The sequence below is a fragment of the Topomyia yanbarensis genome, chromosome 3, assembly GCF_030247195.1.
Source record: "Topomyia yanbarensis strain Yona2022 chromosome 3, ASM3024719v1, whole genome shotgun sequence".
NCBI lineage: Eukaryota > Metazoa > Arthropoda > Insecta > Diptera > Culicidae > Topomyia > Topomyia yanbarensis.
Window position 1 is genome coordinate 311437967 of NC_080672.1, and position 22183 is coordinate 311460149.

A 22183-nucleotide genomic window follows, 5' to 3' on the forward strand; every position below is an offset into this window, starting at 1 on the left:
TATAATTATTGGATCCAGCTCGGGTGTCCAAAATTTAAAATCGTCGGGATCTTTGGTTGATTCTCCGTATCAACAAGTCCGGTTCAGATCGGGTTTCTCAAATTATAAATTTCGGGTCGGATTCGGGTTTTTAAATTTTGAAATTATCGGGCTCGGGTCCGTCTCGGGTTTTGCAAAATTTTCATTCTTGGGTTCAGGTCGGGTTTTTCAATTTTAAAATGTTCGGGCTCGGGTCGGGTTCGCGTTTTTCATTTTTTTTTTGATTTTTTTTATAATTATTCATAGAATTTCGGATATAAAATACAAACGATATTTTAGGTGTATCAACTTTGTATTTTAAATTTCACATTGTCAAACACTACAAAAAGCGATTGTAGCTGAAATTTCTCTTAATTCTCATTTGCGATTAAAATAATGGATACGGATACTAATATCCCTTTTGAATAAGGTATGTACTACAATTATATTACTTTAGTCACTGGTTGGAATTTAAATGAGTTACCAACGACGTCCTCCTCGACCGCCTCCGAAGCCACCTCCAGCGCCATTGCCACCAAAACTGTTACCACCACCAAATCCACCACGGTTTCCTCCATATCCTCCACGACCTCCACCACCACCACCACCATTATTGAAACCACCTGATCGTGGTCCACCTCCGAAACGATTGCCACCACCGTTATCCGAACGTGGGAACTTTGAGTTGGCGCGCGCCTGATCCAACGGCGATAAACCAGTTTCTCGTTGGATTTCAAAATCTCCAGCATCAAACACACACAGATCTTTGACCACGTCCAGCAAATTTTGGTAGCGCTCTTCTAACTGATTTGCATCCTCTGGATTTTCGGAAATCCTGATAATTAAATCTTGCAGCACGGGGCGCAATGTGACAATCAGTGCGGCCTGATGGGGATCCATTTCGTAGTTCAACCAATTATCGATACGCACCATGTTGTCAACCCATTCTACCTTCTTGCAGCCGAATAGAAGCAGATGGACAGGTGCTACCATGGACATTGATTTGCAAGCAACCGTTCGTGTACGAATTTTTTCGCCAAACACAAAGAACGGATGCGAAAAAGTAACCTGAAGGTTAGAACAGTTGACCGACGTTTTATGGATGAGTGCGGCCTTCGATTCCGTGGTTAACACCTTACGTTTTTCCTTGTGAACGCATACGTTAGGGTAGAGACCGACGCATAGCAGTGACAAAACCATATCCAACCGTGGTTCATTGTCATCAGGGTTAAAAGACATTTCAATCATAGATTCTTCGGGAAAACCTGTTTGTGAAAGCAGTTCCAGTAGTTGTCGCTTAGCTTCAGAAATTACACGAAGAGTCGGTAGCTGCAAACCTTTCCACTCACAAAATTGAATTTCGGCCTCTTCGCCGCGACGCCGCTTCTCGTTCCACATCTACAAAAAGAACAATTGTAATGATTTTTCCCATTGCTCGACACACGTGTTGTACTTACCCTGAAACCAGTCAGCAAAGCCACGTAGTCCGAGTTTCTTTTACCACTAAGAGCCTTTTGATGGGTCATCAAACGGCGTTGTCCTATATCCAACTGGAAAATTTCGGAGAAAGTTCCTGAGTAGGCAGCAAGTGTCGCAATAGGATCACAAACTCCAAACAAGGTACTTAAAATCATCATCTTGCCCAACTTGGGCTCAATCGGTAAACGAGCCAAAATCTTGCCAAACGGTGTCAGCTCTTCTGCAGCATCCAGACATTTCATTTCTTTCAGCATGACCTCTGCTTCAATAACCGCATCCAATGGCGGTGGCTCGATAGCTTTAGACAAGAACTGTCCAATCGAACCGAGCCGAAGCAGTTTGATGCTCAGTGCCAACTCATGTAGCGGCGTACGGAACATTTCAGGAGTCATGTGTTCGTCCAGTTTCTCAAACCGAGCACGCGAACAAAGAGTAAAGCATTTTCCCGGTCGTACACGACCCGCACGACCCTTTCCTGGAGAAACGATAATAAACATGACATCAGTGAAATTGTCTCTAACAGAGTTACAATACTGACACAAATAGACATTTATACTTACTTTGCTCCAAGTTAGTCCTAGCTGCCCAAACAGTGGCATAACTGGTCATATTGTTATGTGAAGTAAACAGCTTCATTCTAGCTTTGCAAATATCAATCACATAGACAATATCGTCGATAGTAATGGATGTCTCGGCAATGTTAGTCGCCAAAATAACTTTCCGCACGTTTCCATAGTGAGAAAAGACTTTCCGCTGATCTTCCCTCGGAAGCTGCGAGTGCAGTGGCAAAATAATGCACTTTGAGCCACTGAACTGCGGTTTCGACTGGAGGTACTTCATTAGGGCAAAAATCAAATTCCATCCAGGCAAAAATACCAGCACTGCCCCCGGGACATTTTGCGACTCGATATAATTAAGTAAACATTCAATTAATTCGAAGGAAACCTCCGATTCCGAAAGTCGAGCCATTGAATTTTTCGTCTGGATTGAGTAACGTCTCTCGTCAATGATCGTGTTGAGATTGGAGGTATCCGTTTCACCGGTTAGTTTGATCGTTGCATCCTCTCCACCTTCCTCATCGTCATCCTTGGCACCTCGTTTACGTTTCCTGCTATCGGCAGGGGGAACGAAGTTCACCATTTCAATGCAATCTTCGAGGAACAACTGTTCCACTGGGAACGCTCTTCCCTCCACCTCGATGCAGGGACAATTCCCAAAGTAGTCAGAGAACAAAGTTGTGTCGATTGTAGCAGACATGAGAATCACTCGCAGATCGGGATAGGTATGCAACATATCTCGAAGCACAACCAGAATAAAATCGCTGTTCACGTCACGTTCGTGAATTTCATCCACAATTACATGAGACACACCTCGGAGTCCGGCTTCCAGCTTCCTCAGCAAAACTCCAATAGTACAGAACATGATTGAACCGTATGGTCTTGGCAGAGCAGACTCGAATCGCACCGAGTAACCAACTGCTTCGCCCAGATTCTCACATCGCTCATTAGCAATTCGCTCGGAGACACTGATTGCACTGATTCGTCTAGGCTGCGTTACGCAGATGTTACAATAAGCGCCCTGTCCAGAGTTGATGTAATCCTCAAGGATGAACTGAGCGATTTGAGTTGTCTTACCGCAACCGGTGTTACCCCGGATGAGCACTACGGGATTCTCGTTAATTGCTTCCATGATTTTACCTCGTACCTTAGCAATCGGCAACTGCTCACGTTCCTTCATGCGCTCTTGCAGTTCCCGATCCTGCTGAATACGCTCCCGCGAAGCCTTCAACAAGTCTTCGCTCAGCTGTTCTAGATTTGCCGTGGCCAAATAACCCTCGTCAATGTTACAAGCAATCCATGGATTCCAGTTCGGCTGTGGCGGAGACCACGGAATGACAGATGCCTGTTGTTTCAAGTTAATGGTCTGTGGCTTGTAGTGCACTTCATCTGAGGGATGCAGTAAGCTAACCGGTTCGCTGCTATCAGTATCTTGCCGAACCTGCACTGGTTGAATTTCCACATCCCGCAAGCACTCCTCAATGCGCTTTTCCAGTTTCGGTGAAATGCGAACCGGAAACGGTTTCTGCTGCTCTTGGGCCCTGTGTGAGAAGAAGGATCTCAATTAGCATCGAAGGGAATAGGATATATGATTGAATACTGACTTTGCTGATTTAATGGTGCCGCCGTAAGCTTCAATTACACCCAGATGGAACAGCTGACGAACGAGCGACAACGCACATGATTTACTAGCCGACTGTTTGTTCGAACCAGACTCACGACCGGTGATGGAACGACGCAACTGCTTCACGAAGACGGTCATCTCGGCCATAAAACTTCTGCAAAGGGTTGAATAATTGCTTGATTTACAAATTCGATAAATGAAAGAATGTAATAAAGTATTGAATTTTGTTAGTTAGCGAAGAAATGTTTTGTTAGTAACTTAAAACACTACATTATTGTTCAGCAGCAGACTACCCATCCATTCAATTCGAGACCTAGATCTATTTTTTTATTTAAACTGAAGGTTGGCGAAACTGTATAGAGTGCAACATGAGATCCCATGATGTGATCATTCAACGGTTCCTCGTCAACCACATCCAAAATGACAGCTCCATCACGTATCTAGGTGTCGCAGCCCTGTCAAGGCGGTACGCCGAATGGACAACCAAACAAACCCGGAAAAAGGAACAATAAATACAGCATACAACAATCGATATAGGACACAACAATGTTTAACGAAATCTGATTGGAAACTCGGCCCTTGGAAAGTTGAAACCCTGTTGAAACCAGCAAAGCTGCCTGCTCGGAAGCTGCAAACAGTAAAGGTGGAGATTGCAGCCCTTCAGGGAATTCGATGGCGCCGCACATTCTTCAACTATAGCTTGGTCACCGCGCCTACCAATGGCAAACACGATAATGTGAAAAATGCATTCTTTGAACAATAAATACGGAGAAACTCAACATTAACAATTACATAGCCGTGTGAAATCTTCGCGCAGGACTGTCCAACATAACCGGTTCCAGACGTGATAAAACCCTTCGACTAAACATCAGAGCTTAAAAAAATTGATATCCCTGCGTGAACTTGAAATAATACGAAATTCAATCCATGCCCGCTGTGATGAAAGAACTGTTTGGTTCGTTTCCTTAGCCATTTGTTCTCCTGGCGCAGCGCATTCAGGTACGAACACGTTCGGTTTCAGAAGCAAACTGAGTTTGTTTATATGCTAACTCTGAGGGGGATTATTGAACAAAAGTGCACCAGTTATAGATTACGCAGTTCACTTATGCTCAAAAATGCAGAAGATGCTAACTTCTACCTTCAAATTGACCACATAATATCAAATGAATGCTTTGGTTGGTGAACAGGCATTGCATTTATCGCTCATATGAGCAAATGCGCCCGGATAGTTTGCTACTGCGACAATAAAAACTCACATTTTCACAGGAAAAGTTATTAGCACTCACAAAACTTCTCCGGATAAATAAAACGTGCTATTTCTCCGGATAAATAAAACAGCCGGAGAATGAGTGAATGAGTTTATCACGGTATCCTTTTTTCGCTCGCTGCTTTCCTGTCGTTATTCCAAAACACGAAAAAAACAAGTCTATCATACTTCTTTGCCGCTTTTCTTTGCAATTAAGTGTATTTTTTGAAGTTTTTATTGATTTCCACGAAATTAAAATTTTATCACCTTCTCCGGTGAGAAGGAAAAAGTCAAATAAATTTTATCCGGAAAATCATTCTCACGCTATTTGTGGAGACGGAGAATTTTGCGACTCATCTTATCTCGGAAAAGTTGGACATCGGATAAGCTTCTTCTCGCGTGAGTGAGAGAGAATTACAATGCCTGTTGGTGAATAAATTTATATTTATATTTCTGCACTCAAGCATTCGATTCTGCATGAAATTTCAGTCAGTTGGAAAATTAATGAATGAGGGAGACGTTGAATCTCAATGTCCGTTTGGGTAAATGCAATCAGAAATAGGTAACTGATTTTGAAATTTTGTAGCTCTGCTAAATTGCCTATAATCGCAAGTCAGTCCCATGTAGATAAGAATTCCCATAGACATGGGACTGACTTGCGATTATGGGCAGTAAACATACATCGACCATAGGCTGAGGGTGCTGTCGAGGATTATGCTAGATAGCTCGTTCGAATCGAAAATCGTCCAACAAGAGATAGACTGAACGCAACGTGGCAACAGGTTCATTAGAACAATGTAACAGCTACCGCACACAGCCGGTACAATAAAGAGGACGAAGCATTGGCCCCAAAAATCGACGGCAAAGGAACACCGAAAAATGAGCAGCATTCGCTGCATTCAAGTGAATCACAAAAAAACCATGCAAAACCATGTCCTTGTCCGGAGGCTCAACAAAGAGCGACAAGACATCACTCTTATACAAGAACCGTGCGCAAATAAGCACAAAATCTTCGACTTAAATTACTCAGCTCACAAGATAGTATATTGTAACGACCAGCCAACTCCAGGAACTGCAGTTTTGATAAACAAAGCAGTAAAATTCTCGCCAATTACTGGATTCATTCAACGAGACGTCGTTGCAAAAACAGCGAAGGCCACGACGGCTATGGGAAAGCAGGAGGTTGTGATCGCATCTGCCTATTTCCCTGGCGATGCGGATGAAGCATAAACAAGCCCTTTATCATTGGATGTGATACCAATACACATCACGCAATATGGGGGAGCACGGATATAAATACCAGAGGTGAGCACCTACTAGAATACCTGTCGTCAATGTATGCAACGAGGGAGTTGTGCCTATATTTCTGACCGCAGTTAGAAGCGAAGTACTGGACCTCACGCTATGCAGCGCTCAAATAACGGAAAAGATCAAGAGTTGGCACGTTTCTGACGAACCTAGTCTGTCGGATCACAGGCACATGATGTTCGCCATAGAAGCCAATAAACTCACAATGCAAAAACACAGGGAAATAAGGAGAACAAATTGGTATGTATTCCGCTCACACCTGTAACAGTCGAAAAAACGGAGAGTAAATTCCAATCTCCGGCAGATCTGGATAATGCGGCAAACGACCTACAAAAGAGGATCATAACCGCCTATAATGACAGTTACCCTCTTGTAACGAGGTCTGTATGTCGTGATGTTCCTTGGTGGAACGCAAATCTAGCAACAATTAGGAAGGAAGCCAGGCGTCTGTTCAATAAAGCGAAGATTACTTGAAACTGGTCAAACTACAGGACCGCTCTTACCAAATACAATACAGAGTTGAGAAAGGCTATCAATGCGCGAGTTTTGTGAGAACATCGAAAACTTTACAGAGACAGTTCGCCTGCAAAAAGCCTTAGCAAAGGATCACACAAATGGCATAGGGCAAGTGAAAAAAGGCGATAGTTCTCTCACAATGGGCAACAGTGTAACATTGGATATTCTAATGAACACCCACTTTCCTGGGTCGGTTGCGAAAGACGAGAATTCGACAGATTGTGATTGACCTAACAGGACCTCTAATTGAATGGGCTGTCAACACCTTCGAATACTACAAATCCCCCGGCCCTGATAACATTCTTTCAATATTTCTACAAAAATCGTCAGACATAATTCTTCCGGATCTACTAAACATCCTAGAATCGTCTTATGCTTGGCCACACACCTATAAGTTGGAGAGAAGTTAGGGTAATATTTATTCCAAAAATAGGTAAAAAGACTTGACACTACCCAAGGCCTTTAGACCTATTAGTTTGACATCAACAATTCTGAAATTGATGAAAAAACTGCTGGACCACTACATTCGAACGGAGCACTCATCGAAAGTTCCGCTAAACGGAAACAGCCCTACATGCCTTAGTGACACTTATTGAGAAAATCCTCGATTTCAAGGAAATAGCAATTTGCGCTTTTTTTGACGACGAGGGTGCTTTTGATAATACGTCCTACATATCAATTCATAAAGCCCTGGCAAAAAGAGGAACGAAAAAATCGATAGGAGACTGCATTCTTGCAATGCTCAGGAGTCGAGAGATCACAGCAACGTTGGGAGACACGAAAGCAACTATTACAGCCGGTTGTACGTCATTTCGCGGAATACCATTTCCCGGTATACCATATTCCGGAAAACCATATCCCAGAATGTACTATTTCCCGGAAAACCATTTCCCGGAATGTACCATTTCCCAGAAAACCATTTCTCGGAATGTACCATTTCCCGGAAAAACAATTTCCCAGAATGTTCCATTTCCCGGAAAACCATTTCCCGGAATACCATTTCCCGGAAAATAAATTGAACCACGTACCTTGCCACCACTCATTTTGATTACACTTGCTACGCAGCAAATGTCAAACTACGAAATTCTCTCTACTTTAGAACATAAAAAGTAGTTTGGAAATATGTTTGGAATTTTATTGATTTTAAATGTAAGTTAGAATAACATATCAACAATGCTTCAGATATATTTATTTTGGGATTTTTATGGATTATGCATCTAAAAAATCTGCGGTTTTTCTTTCTTATACATGCATGCTTCCTTGTCCTTATTTTAAGCATGTTTTTGATTTATATGTACTTTCTATTTCTATGTAGTTTCACATTCTTTTAAGTACTCTTTCAAAATATTTTTGGTGTTTTATTGGATTTAAGTACTAGTGGTCCTAACATACCTTCCCCATAGAAAATTTGACAGTTCATAAATTTCACAGTCGACCGACGAAAACGTGTGCTTCGAGGTCGACAGATTAATTAAAGGACCAAGTTGGGTTTCGTCGGTGGACAATTTTCGTCACCATATTAATCGCCAGATTTAATCTGTGTGAATCTGGTTCCAGTTTTAAACTATCAACTAATCGATCGATTTAATTGGTTGAAATAGACCGATTTCAACAGATTTCGTCTGTCATATTTAAGCGGTTGTCGCGTCGGCTGACGTCCATGTTAAACCCCCATAAGAGTCGGTGCAACAATCGACCGATTAATTGGTGGCATAGTCGGCCGATTGTGCCGACGCAAGCCGATTTAATCGGTGGGAAAATCGGGAGGATTTTCTATGGGGTTATAGCTTTTTGAATTATAATTGTTATTCTATGAGCTTATTCGCCTTCTTTTGGAGATGAGCAAATCATGAAAAATATTTTTGAATTTGTTTTCTTTAAAATTTGAGTACTTTTTTTGGAAATTAATAATTCATAACAATCTTCTTTGAGAATTTGCCTTTTTTAAGCATAATCTGTTTTCTAGTACTTTATTGGTTTATGAGAGCTTGTTTTTATTAATATGATCAGAGAGCAAAGAGAAGGTGTCAAGCGAACCAAACAAAAACTTGGAATGCAGAAGAATGTCATCATGTTTTGTTCCAGCACAGTCAATCAATATCTATAAAACTTATCATATCTTGATTGTAAATTTTATTTGTTGCGGAATAATGTGAAATAAAGAATAGAGGAGAATAGTTTAGTTTAAAAGTTAGTAGCTCTCTCGGTGTTCCATCTAAATATACGTAAATGGAATGACTCCTACAAAAGAAAAATATTTCTTTTTCACGGATTCCTTGTTAAAATAATTGAACAAATCCAAGATTACTCTTCTGTAACGGCGAAAATGAAATCCTTTGATTTCGACGATAAATTTAACCCATTCCTCTAGATCTCGAAGACCATTCACGAAAAAAGAGGTTAATTGTAAACGCTCGTGATAATTAAAGTTTTTAGAAACCAGAATTCTCTCTATATAACCAGGCCACGTGTATGCAGGTCCACAAACATCTTGGAAGGTAAAAAACACATGATTCGTTGGACTGTTTCTATAGACTCGGCTCAAAATCCCTAGTGGATTGTTCATGATATTGCCTTCTATAAAATGATAAGATTTTGAACGCTATAGAATACCATATATGTAAGTCAACATAGCTCTGGATTTTAGATTTCAATAGTATAAATAATTACCGAGAAAAAGTACATTCCGGGTAATGGTATTCCGGGAAATGGTACATTCCGGGAAATAGTATTCCGGGAAATGGTACATTCCGGGAAATGATATTCTGGGAGATGGTACATACCGGGAGATGGTTTTCTAGGAAATGACATTCCGGAAAATGGTTTTCCGGGAAATGGTAAACCGGGAATCGACGTACAATCATTACAGCCAATAGAGACTGTCCCCAGGGAGGCGTGCTATCACCCCTGCTCTGGTCGCTAGTGGTGGATGATCTTCTCAATGATCTGACTGAAATGGGTTTCGAGATTGTTGGATATGCAGATGACATGGTCCTAATTGTGAGGGGAAAGCATGAATCTGTACTATGCGATCGGATTCAATTAGCCCTGAACTTCATCATGACATGGTGTTTCAAAGAGGGACTTAACGTGAACCCTGCAAGTACGGTTATTGTACCGTTTTCCAATAGGAAAAAACTAAACTTGGTTCCCACAACGCTCAGTGGAACTACAATCAACTACGCAGAAGATGCGAAACGCCTAGGTGTTATCCTAGACAAAAAACTGAATTGGAACTCGCACATGACATACGTCGTTAGGGGGGGGGGGCGTAGGGGTTAGGTACTTTTAACATAGAATGTGTATGCAAAGTTTGAAAGAAATCGGTTTTTTGAATGGCAGGAAACACCGCAAATCATGTTTTTTTTTCCAAAGACGTTCTACGAAGCTCGTCACCGAATCGTTTGTCGATATTTTCGCAAAGAAAAATTACAGCGTGTTTTTGAAATGACACACTATAATGGATTGTACGTCGATTCCCGGTTTACCATTTCCCGGAAAACCATTTTCCGGAATGTCATTTCCCAGAAAACCATTTCCCGGAATGTACCATTTCCCGGAAAACCATTTCCCGGAATGTACCATCTCCCAGAATATCATTTCCCGGAATGTACCATTTCCCGGAATACTATTTCCCGGAATGTACCATTTCCCGGAATACCATTACCCGGAATGTACTTTTTCTCGGTAATTATTTATACTATTGAAATCTAAAGTAAACATGTAATTTGAACTTTAAGAACAAATCCAGAGCTATGTTGACTTACTTATATGGTATTCTATAGCATTCAAAATCTTATCATTTTATAGAAGGCAATATCATGAACAATCCACTAGAGATTTTGAGCCGAGTTTATAGAAACAGCCCAACGAATCATGTGTTTTTTACCTTCCAAGATGTTTGTGGACCTGCATACACGTGGCCTGGTTACATAGAGAGAATTCTGGTTTCTAAAAACTTTAATTATCACGAGCGTTTACAATTAACCACTTTTTTCGTGAATGGTCTTCCAGAGGAATGGGTTAAATTTATCATCGAAATCAAAAGATTTCATTTTCGCCGTTACAGAAGAGTAATCTTGGATTTGTTAAATTATTTTAACAAGGAATCCGTGAAAAAGAAATATTTTTCCTTTTGTATGAGTCATTCCATTTACGTATATTTAGATGGAACACCGAGAGAGCTACCAACTTTTAAACTAAACTAACCTATTCTCCTCTATTCTTTATTTCACATTATTCCGCGACAAATAAAATTTACAATCAAGATATGATAAGCTTTATAGATATTGATTGAAAGTGCTGGAATAAAACATGATGACATTCTTCTGCATTCCAAGTTTTTGTTTGGTTCGCTTGACACCTTATCTTTGCTCTCTGATCATATTAATAAAAAACAAGCTCTCATAAACCAATAAAGTACCAGAAAACAGACTATGCTTAAAAAAGGCAAAGTCTCAAAGAAGATTGTTATGAATTATTAATTTCCAAAAAAAGTATTCAAATTTTAAAGAAGACAAATTCAAAAATATTTTTCATGATTTGCTCATCTCCAAAAGAAGGCGAATAAGCTCATAGAATAACAATTATAATTCAAAAAGTGGTAATTGTTCCGAATCGCGGCTTTTTCGAAAAGAGGGTTAATTTATTTTGGAAATGGTTCTAAATGGCCTATTTTATAACAAGCAATGAAAAAAAATCGGGGGGAAAGCTTTAAAGTAGTTTAAACTGGAAAAATAAGTTGTTCCCACTTACCTATCTAACAATGGCATTGCTCATGAGAAAGTGACGTTAAGGGTGAAGGTAGTGTGATGCGGCTTTGCCGCATAGTCGAGTCCAAGGATTCGAAGTGGCGCAAAGCCGCTGAGAAACCGACGGACGAGGTGGTTTTGATCTTGCTATCGAAGGCAAAGAGAATAGGAAAAGAGACGAATAGTGTGAAGCCAAAAATACCTTATTGAGCAGACCAATCGTGCAATGTAAATAAACATTACTCATGCCTGAGTTGGAGGAGATAAGTATTGTAAATTTATCAAAAAAAAAATTTGAATTTTCGTCAGAATTTAGTGCAATCGTGATTGTAAGGTGCATTCTAGAGTCTATGTATGAGTAAAAACAAGTTTTACAATTATTTCATCTCTTTGTTTCGAAATGCACATCGTTCCATAAACAAATTCAACGATCGACAAAAGGTTTGTTTTCAAAATATAATAGGAGTCATTTAAAGTGCTGCCTTTGGAAACGGTTGCCAAATTCTAGTGTTGAAATCATCGTAAAGGGAGTGTTGCCGTTTTGACTGATTTTCACTCTGCGTCTCTTTCACTATTCTCTTTGATCGAAGGGTGCAATCAAACCTGTAATCCACTCGTTTGCCCGGTATACTCAAACATAGGGGCTATCCCTTGTTTAGGACCGACTGAGCGGTAGCGAAGTCGGACAGCATGACAAAAAGCGATGTGGCGTAGCCACATTAGGTATTAATTAACAATGTTTTATTTAGTAACAATAGGATAGTATTAATTTACAACAATAAAATATTGTCAGTGCCGAATGTGGCTACGTCACATCGCTTCATTCAAGTGCTGTCCGACTTCGCTGCCGCTCAATCGGACTTAAACTAGGAATAGCCCCTATGTTTGAGTATACCGGGCAAACAAGTGGATAACAGGTTTGATTGCACCCTTCGGTAGCAAGATAAAAACCACCTCGTCCGTCGGTTTCTCAGCGGCCTTGCATCGCTTCGAATCCTTGGACTCGACTATGCGGCAAAGCCGCATCACACTACCTTCACCCTTAACGCCACTTTCTTATGAGCAATGCCATTGTTAGTAAGGTAAGTGGGAACAACTTATTTTTCCAGTTTAAACTACTTTAAAGCTTTCCCCCCAATTTTTTTTCATTGCTTGTTATAAAATAGGCCATTGAGAACCATTTCCAAAAGAAATTAACCCTCTTTTCAAAAAAGCCGCGATTCGGAACAATTACCCAAAAAGTTATAACCCCACAGAAAATCCTCCCGATTTTCCCACCGACTAAATCGGTTTGCGTCGGCACAATCGGCCGACTATGCCACCAATGAATCGGTCGATTGTTGCTCCGACTCTTATGGGGGTTTAACATGGACGTCAGCCGACGCGACAACCAATTAAATATGACAGACGAAATCTGTTGAAATCGGTCTATTTCAACCAATTAAATCGATCGATTAGTTGATAGTTTAAAACTGGAACCAGATTCACACAGATTAAATCTGGCGATTAATACGGTGACGAAAATTGTCCACCGACGAAACCCAACTTGGTCGTTTAATTAATCTGTCGACCTCGAAGCACCCGTTTTCGTCGGTCGACTGTGAAATTTATGAACTATCAAATTTTCTATGGGGAAGGTATGTTAGGACCACTAGTACTTAAATCCAATAAAACACCAAGAATATTTTGAAAGAGTACTTAAAAGAATGTGAAACTACATAGAAATAGAAAGTACATATAAATCAAAAACATGCCAAAAATGACGACAAGGAAGCATGCATGCATAAGCATCCGGTTTGATTTTTTAGATGCTCCATAAAAATCCCAAAATAAATATATCTGAAGCATTGTTGATATGTTATTCTAAATTATATTTAAAATCAATAAAATTCCAAACTACTTTTTATGTTCTAAAATAGAATTTCGTAGTTTGTTTGACATTTGCTGCGTAGCAAGTGTAATCAAAATGAGTGGTGGCAAGGTACGTGGTTTAATTTATGGTATTCCGGGAAATGGAACATTCTGGGAAATGGTTTTTCCGGGAAATGGTACATTCCGAGAAATGGTTTTCCGGGAAATGGTACATTCCGGGAAATGGTTTTCCGGGAAATAGTACATTCTGGGATATGGTTTTTCGGAATATGGTATACCGGGAAATGGTATTCCGCGAAATGACGTACAACCACTATAGATTGTACGTCGATTCCCGGTTTACCATTTCCCGGAAAACCATTTTCCGGAATGTCATTTCCCAGAAAATCATTTCCCGGAATGTACCATTTCCCGGAATACCATTACCCGGAATGTACTTTTTCTCGGTAATTATTTATACTATTGAAATCTAAAGTAAACATGTAATTTGAACTTTAAGAACAAATCCAGAGCTATGTTGACTTATATATGGGTCATTCCACGCGAAGTGATCAAAAAAAGATGCAAACTTGAAATCGACCTTCACGGATTTGAACCAAATTAGAAGGAATTGTTCATCTAGGGCCAATATATAAAAACCCAAATTTTTGTGTCAATTGAACCACCCCTCGGGTCATGGGACCCCCCGTTTTGGCAAATTGCTAAAACGCTTGATTTTCTTTTGATTATATCTCCGGTTCTATTTACTCTAGAATCAAACCGTAAGTTGGCTTTTGAAGAAAATTGTTCAAGAAGTCTAGAAATAATATTATTTTTTGCCGACAGTGCTGCCAACTATGCGATTTTTTCAGTTGAATATTAAAAGTTAGTTTTTCTCTCAATACATATATTTTAATTTTGAAAATTTTAATACCATCGCGTTCCTCAGACATTTTTACATAAAAAACACTTATCATCCCAATATAATATGAGCGCTTCCTGAGATATACCGTTTTTCCTCTATTCTTTATTTCACATTATTCCGCGATAAATAAAATTTACAATCAAGATATGATAAGCTTTATAGATATTGATTGACTGTGCTGGAATAAAACATGATGACATTATGCTGCATTCCAAGTTTTTGTTTGGTTCGCTTGGCAATTTATCTTTGCTCTCTAATCATATTAATAAAAAAAAACAAGCTCTCATAAACCAATAAAGTACCAGAAAACAGATTATGCTTAAAAAAGTCAAAGTCTCAAAGAAGATTGTTATGAATTATTAATTTCCAAAAAAAAGTACTCAAATTTTAAAGAAGACATTCAAAAATATTTTTCATAATTTGCTCATTTCCAAAAGCAGGCGAATAAGCTCATAGAATAACAATTATAATTCAAAAAGTTATAACCCCATAGAAAATCCTCCCGATTTTCTCACCGACTAAATCGGCTTGCGTCGGCACAATCGGCCGACTATGCCACCAATTAATCGGTCGATTGTTGCACCGACTCTTATGGGGGTTTAACATGGACGTCAGCCGACGCGACAACCGATTAAATATGACAGACGAAATCTGTTGAAATCGGTCTATTTCAACCAATTAAATCGATCGATTAGTTGATAGTTTAAAACTGGAACCAGATTCACACAGATTAAATCTGGCGATTAATATGGTGACGAAAATTGTCCACCGACGAAACCCATCTTGGTCGTTTAATTAATCTGTCGACCTCGAAGCAACTGCCAAATTTTCTATGGGGAAGGTATGTTAGGATCACTAGTACTTAAATCCAATAAAACACCAAGAATATTTTGAAAGAGTTCTTACAAGAATGTGAAACTACATAGAAATAGAAAGTACATATAAATCAAAAACATGCCAAAAATAACGACAAGGAAGCATGCATGTATAAGAAAGAAAAACCGCAGATTTTTTAGATGCATCATCCATAAAAATCCCAAAATAAATATATCTGAAGCATTGTTGATATGTTATTCTAACTTACATTTAAAATCAATAAAATTCCAAACATATTTCCAAACTACTTTTTATGTTCTAAAGTAGAGAGAATTTCGTAGTTTGTTTGACATTGTGGTGAGTGGTGGCAAGGTACGTGGTTTAATTTATTTTCCGGGAAATGGTATTCCGGGAAATGGAACATTCTGGGAAATGGTTTTTCCGGGAAATGGTACATTCCGAGAAATGGTTTTCTGGGAAATGGTACATTCCGGGAAATGGTTTTCCGGGAAATAGTACATTCTGGGATATGGTTTTCCGGAATATGGTATACCGGGAAATGGTATTCCGCGAAATGACGTACAACCATGTGGACAAACAAACAACTCGCTTCTAACTACATTGGATTCGGGCAATTTGTAACATGTAGAGCAAACAGGGGCAACCACAAAAGATAACCTGAATAGTGGTCGCAATGACAAAGTTTCCCCTAACAAAAAAAAAATACCGAAATGTTGAGTTTTACACGTGGGAAGAGCAAAGGACGAGAAAAACTAGACAAGAAGCCAAGAGCTTGCAGCGGTGCTCGCTGAGGTAAAGAGAACTTTTGTGAGGAACAACATGACGTGGCTGTTGTGCTATCTTATGACAAACGCCATTTTGGGATAAACTGAGTTCGATATGCCATGTTACTGTTCTACTTGATTACTGAGATAGCACGACAGCGACGTCATGTTGTTGATCGTTTTGTAAAACTTTTGCGCGTCATTCCTCGCAAAACTTTTCTTTGCCTCAGCGACCTTGTGAGTTTATTTCTTCAATTCATTGTACATATCTGCGGATTTGACATGTGCATCGCCGCGCCACGCTGCCGCCACCGATATTTTTTAACTTATGCTGACGTCCAACGATAGGCAATATTTTCCCACGCTCTGATTTTCGCTGCTTGATGTTTGGTGCTTTTTATTTTCGAGCGACTTTGGTATAGCCGTTCTCTTTCCTGTTTATTTCTACCCTAGGTATGGGTAACTATTGGCTTAGGGATACCGTGCTATATTGTTCGTCCAGTATTTGTTTTTTGGCCGGCTGTCTGCGCGGTATCAGCAGATATCGAAGACTGTTTGGTGGTGTTTGTTATAGTAGATAAGTTTTCTCTATTTGTTTTGACGCATTAATTACCGTAGTGAGACGGCACACTACGGTAACAAAACTCTGCTCATGGTACGTCCATAGGGTTCTTTGTATGCAGTTAACACCTTGCGATGATCTGCCCTCGAAAGTCAAGTAAGACAGTACCGTCGTGCGGGGCTTTGCTTTATCAATTTGTCTATTTTGACGAAATATGAATTTTTTAATGATGGATGGATCATATCAGCACAGATTTATCGTTAACGTGTATGTATTATTTATGGCTAATATGAGCAAAGTCGGTTCACAAATAGAAAATTTGCTAATATGGCGTTTTAAAACATTATAGTCTAGCTGGGGGCTACTTTGCACACTTCTTGTATTCAATATAAAATAAAATTTAACCGATTTTATTTAGTTTTATTGAAATATCATTAATTCATGCTGGTTAAAGAGGTTTTTTAAACAATAAAACATCACCCATTTATAGCATTTTCTAAAATAAGATTCATTTTATTTAACATTTATAACGTTGTTCGTCAAAAAACAACTTAGGTGGCTTGAGACTGCATATTGTTTCTCGGTGAGAAAATAAATGTCATAAATGGTTTTAGGAGCATTTTAAGACTTTTTGTGTCATCAATTATAAAAATACACACTGTTGGATTGAAAAATTCGCAAAATAAAAAAGGGAAATAAGGGGCTATTTAAGATGAACATTTGAGTGCTAAATTGATGATATAATTAATACACAAGGTCACGTTCTCAAGTTATGCACTTTTTAAGTCAAGAAATCTGAAATAAAGATTGGAAATAAGTTTTTTCACGGCCAAGATTAGATTATTGCTCAACTGTGAACTTCGAAAGTTCAATGTCTTTGAAGAAATTTTACAATATAATACAGAGCATCTCTTGAAAAGAAATAATGTTATTGATCAATCCTGCTAAAAATAATTATGGAGACTAAACTTACAACATTATTTGGACGCTTGATATCTTCGATAAAGTTGCTGAGAATATTAGAATCAACTTTTTTGAAGGCATAAAAACCTTCAAATGCTCATAAAAACCGATCTTAACGTATTACAAACAAACGGTAAACGCCAACAGTTTGTGGTCTCACCCAAGATTTTATGTTTTGTGGAGCAATCTCATTTTACGAGCCTCCAATCATTTTTATCGACCCTTGAAGTGTTTTGTTTGGGTAATCTGTGCTAAGAAAAATGACAAATAACATGTGCAACATGGTTAAAAGACATGGCTCTACAATTGTTAAAAATATAATAAAAGTAATAAAAGTGCGTCCGTTAGAAAATATTGAAAAACTAAAGTGTTCAAAGTAGCCTCACATATCCAAAGTAGCCCCCCACGACGGTATAGGTTGGTTTAGTCGCATTCGCACCACCCGAACACCGTTGAGAATGTCAGGGAAAAAGTTTCTCCCAAGTGTCGTCTGTGACAGATTCCACTGCTCCATACTTCAACATTAATATAATCCGTACTGGTACAAGGTACCAAATCGGGTAGGCGAATTTCTGTCCATATACACGGCAATCTTAGTGTCGCCGTCGTTATGTTCGACGTCGTGTTGCATGTTGGTCTTTGCTACGAAGCTTTTTGACTCGTCTAAAGAGTTGAACGTTATTAGTACTACTTGTCTCGTATGATGTAGTTGTATGTGTAAGCACAAGTTACATTTTCACCTTGATCTGAAAGTCTAAGACGGTTCAACGTACAGCCAATTGCCATTGTGTTCTCCCGTAATGGGCAATATTTATTTTGTGGTTCGTTCATTTTTATTGCAGTTGAGGGCAAAGGGACTTAGCTGTTCTATCGTTTAATCGTACGCGCTATACTGATATGGGATACTTTGATTTCCCCGCCACAGTCGAGTGATCGTCAGTTGTTCCGATTCATGGAACTGATATAGGAACCTTCCAACACACTCCTGATACTACTACTAGCCATGCCAGCCACACCTTATGCATCCTCCAATATCATCGAGATTTACTACCGGAGCGTGAGTGACCTAAATTCATCATCGGATTGATCGTACCCAGTCTCGTCAGATGTGGTTCAGCATTTGATGTCTACCGCACATCTCTCTTCCGTTTCTTACATAGCCTCGATCGCCGCCGACTGATATTGTTGGATAATACCTTTAGGATCGTATATCCAAAGATCTCTGCTTATCAGCAAGAACCACTGCATTCTGAACAGCTACATAAACGCCGCTCTTCGGCAAATGAATAATGTCATCAGGCGAATTATTAGTCATTGGACGTAGTTTGGGCCTCTGATTTGTAAGTGCCAGGAATTACGCTTCATATTGTTCAACTGCTCCGTCTCCGTCCAGCATGTGCATCATATGTACTCACTACAGTTTGTGCTCGGTTGTAACCTAGGAGTGAACTTCGAAGACATTATAAACTCTATCGTCTAACGAAGCGCTGACTAGGCCAGCATCGTTAGTACGCTGTTAGATATAAACTGAAGTATCACATTTTTGGTTTCTGAACTGATATACTGCCCATAAACGCATAAGAGTCCCATGTGGATTTTTGTCGAAAATGAGTTATCCGTTGGATTGTATTCTGTGTCACCACTGAATCACACTGCACAGATAAGATTACCGGGTTTGTTCAGAAAATATCGAAAAAAATACCGAAACATGGTTGTCCCATCCATTTGGCTCAATGGATGGGACAATCTTGAACAGCGTTTTTCTCGGCTTGCTGTTTTGCAACATGGGACTCTTATGCTGTTATGGGCAGTATAGTAGTTATTTTTTAGGAAGAGACAAAACCTAAGTACTCCCAACAACATTTTTGGAACCATGATCATTTCCGAAAAGAAAACCTAAGCTCCTAAGACTAGTCAAATATTTTGATCTTTTCAAAAGAAAATTCAAATTTCGATGGAACATGGATGAGTTATTTTTAATAAAAGAGAGAGATGGGTATAAAAGTCAACAAGTTCTAACAACCGAGCTGTAAAAATCTATATCAAAACATAGTTATCGACGTATGAATCGGAAGGGATTAGGTCAAGCACACCCTAAAAAAATATTCGAATTTAAACCCATATAGTGCAACGATTCCACATATTGTTTGGAAGATACCCTGAACAGGTCCTTAGGCTCTTAAATCATACGATATATATTAAAGCAATTCGTTTCGAATTTGACGAGGCGGAATAACATTTACGAATTAGGTTGCCACTTGCACAGGATTCCAGCGTATCGTTAAACACTGTTGCTGATTTTTCGTCAATTCCAGGAAATTGCAACTTACCGTAATTTTTGAAGAACCAAATTTCTCAAGCAACCCCCTACAGAATGCCTAGACTATTTTAATAATCTAAGTTTACAATACTGAAATAATGATGGGAAAACAGATACTACTTACCGATACCGCTAGAACAAATCAAATTTTCAAGGGCTTCTCACGAGTACAGCTCTCGAACGTGTATCTCCATCTAAGACTCTGACATCTAACATCACACGATCGGAAAAGGGAAAAGAGATCGTTTCAAATAATTGCCTTCAACATGTCAATGCCTCGTGCGATAACGAGCTAAAACAAGTTTAAAATCGATCCAGGAATATCCTAGCGAACAAGAATATTTCTCACGATATTAAACGCATGTTCCTTTTAGAATAGAAGGCTAAATCATTTGATTCGATCTCTTTCGGAAGATGCTATTGGATTGTTGTTTCGAAAGCTGTACTCGTGAGACTACAAACCAAATATTAGAAAATTTTACGAGTTCTTCAACAAGAACAGTAAAATTTTAACATAGCAATAGAAATAGAAAGAAATAAGGAACGACTCATTTCTCAACATTTCTGACACTGAGAAACTAGAACACAACCATTCAATCACAGAAATAAGAACTTACCTAGCGTGGTCCGGCCCTACAGCAGTGTACTTGTACTCCGGGTTCAACTTGTTCAGTTGCAACCAATGGTTTAGTTTGGCCTTGGCATTCTCAATCGTCCAGTTACCGTGGATGGAAGCATTCACATCTAGCGATTCAGCCGACTCCATATTGGCCGCATCTTGAGCTATTTCTTCCTTCGACGGAATATACTCGTTGTTCTCCCTGACGTAGGGTCTATACGCCTGGCCTAGATCGGATGGTCCAAGGCCCCCTTGGAACACATTAGCCGGATTGATAGCCATTAACGAGGGTGGACCGCCTGAAGAGGGTGCTCCACCACTACCGCCTTCGCTGCCACAATCAGCAGGCACATCAGAAGCAGCGATTTTTCCTACCCGAACCAGATAATTGACAAAATCTTTGGCAGCATTACGCTCAGCGTCTTTCTTGTTAGTGGAATTGCCCGCACCCACGTATGATTCCGATGGAACTCGAACTTCGCAGAGAAAACGCTGGCGCTGCTTCGGGCCTACAGATAACAAGCATTGAGTACTTTAATGGAACAAACCCAACTCATGACAATAGGTTTATTCCAGTGCCAGGAGAAACTGGAAGTACTCCGGAGAAAATCGGTCCTGTACGATCTTTTTTTTCTGGTAGGAAACTAGTAATAAAAAGCAGCATTTTTTGCTCGTGTTTACTCCGGAGTGACTTCCGTGAACTGGAACAAACCTAATATCTACAAAAGTTGACTTACCCGTTGGCCGCACTTCAAAAGTAGGGTTTGCATTATTCTTCTGGCACCATTCGTAGAAAAATGATTTGATGTCTTTAGCCGCCATGATAACGCAAGATTTCAGACAAAAATCAATATCTTTACAAACGAGTTGATCTGCCAAAATAACAGAAATTTTCGTTAAAAAACTAGTAGAAAACTATCTTTACACCTTCTTTACCTGGATGAACGAGAATGTTCACGATTAGAGAACAGTTTCCACCAAAAATATGCAGAATACGTAAAACTGTCCTCCACAAGCCGCACGAGAAAACTGATAATCAAAATGGCGAAACGAAATTAGAAATCGGATAACTTATCTAGATCAGTTTTGGTGTCTCGTCCTCGTGTCTGCCTGACTCCTGACAGCGGAAATTTGCAATCAGAGATGCCAGCTCTTTTTTTTAAATGATTGCATTAAAAATTGTAATGGTTTGTTTAAGGTCTTAAAGGTCATTATCATTAAGGTCATTCGCCTCTTCGGGTTAGAAAAATCTCTTATGACAAATTTCTAACCCTATGTGCGGGGTCGGGACTTGAACCCAGGTGCGCTGCATACAAAGCAATCGATTTACCAACTACGCTGCGCCCACCCCTTCAGTGTAATGGTCTGGGAAGTACCACGAAAACTATTTTTCGTCAAAAAAAATCTATATGATGTGTAATATTAAAAGAAAATAGTGCACATCGAATATAAGGATAAGTAGTATATAAGGATAAGTAAAGAGAAATAGCTTACGGATGAAGAAGCTAAAGTAATAAAACTGAGCTTTAAAACTAGTGTAACCAAAGCCTGTATTTTTTAAATCTGTGAATATCTGCAACCAAAATAAAAAAATCTGCAAATATCTTTATAATTAAAAAATTAAAAGTCTGCACATTTGTAGACATGCCTGCAAATCTGGTATCTCTGTTTGCAACTACTAGAGGCAGCGACGCCAGATTTGCGGACTTAAGCCAAAAACATGTGTTTTTGAATCCAATAATTTATTATTTATTACATTCAACCAACAATCTTTCGGCCTGAAAACATTTTTGCCTTTCTCATATAGAAAGGTTATGCAATCACTCTGAAAAACGTCAACCTA

General features: G+C 39.3%; 1 protein-coding gene across 2 annotated transcripts; it reads right to left on the reverse strand.

The window, feature by feature from the left end:
* Positions 1 to 312: 312 nt before the first annotated feature.
* Positions 313 to 21400, reverse strand: LOC131686764 (dosage compensation regulator). Of its 2 annotated transcripts, XM_058970745.1 has the most exons (7): positions 21277 to 21400; positions 21078 to 21212; positions 20339 to 20849; positions 3659 to 3832; positions 2058 to 3595; positions 1476 to 1972; positions 313 to 1416 (listed from the first exon to the last, which is right to left on the reverse strand). In XM_058970745.1, exons 2-7 carry the CDS (start codon positions 21160 to 21162, stop codon positions 499 to 501), a joined length of 3723 nt encoding a protein of 1240 aa, XP_058826728.1. In that variant the 5' UTR covers positions 21163 to 21212; positions 21277 to 21400; the 3' UTR covers positions 313 to 498. The 2 variants fall into 2 exon arrangements, with proteins under 2 accessions (XP_058826728.1, XP_058826729.1); XM_058970746.1 differs by lacking the exons at positions 21078 to 21212; positions 21277 to 21400 and adding an exon at positions 19846 to 19930 and having other exon boundaries at positions 20339 to 20479.
* Between the last annotated feature and the right edge of the window lie 783 nt (positions 21401 to 22183).

Excerpts from the sequence above, each read along its gene's own strand:
- LOC131686764 (XM_058970745.1), bottom strand. The coding sequence starts at position 21,162 with ATGGCGGCTAAAGACATCAAATCATTTTTCTACGAATGGTGCCAGAAG. Across the intron at positions 3,833-20,338 it reads GTAGGGCCGGACCACGCTAG|AAGTTTTATGGCCGAGATGA; the intron begins GTAAGTTCTTAT and ends AACCCTTTGCAG. Across the intron at positions 3,596-3,658 it reads GGCACCATTAAATCAGCAAA|GGCCCAAGAGCAGCAGAAAC; the intron begins GTCAGTATTCAA and ends CTTCTCACACAG.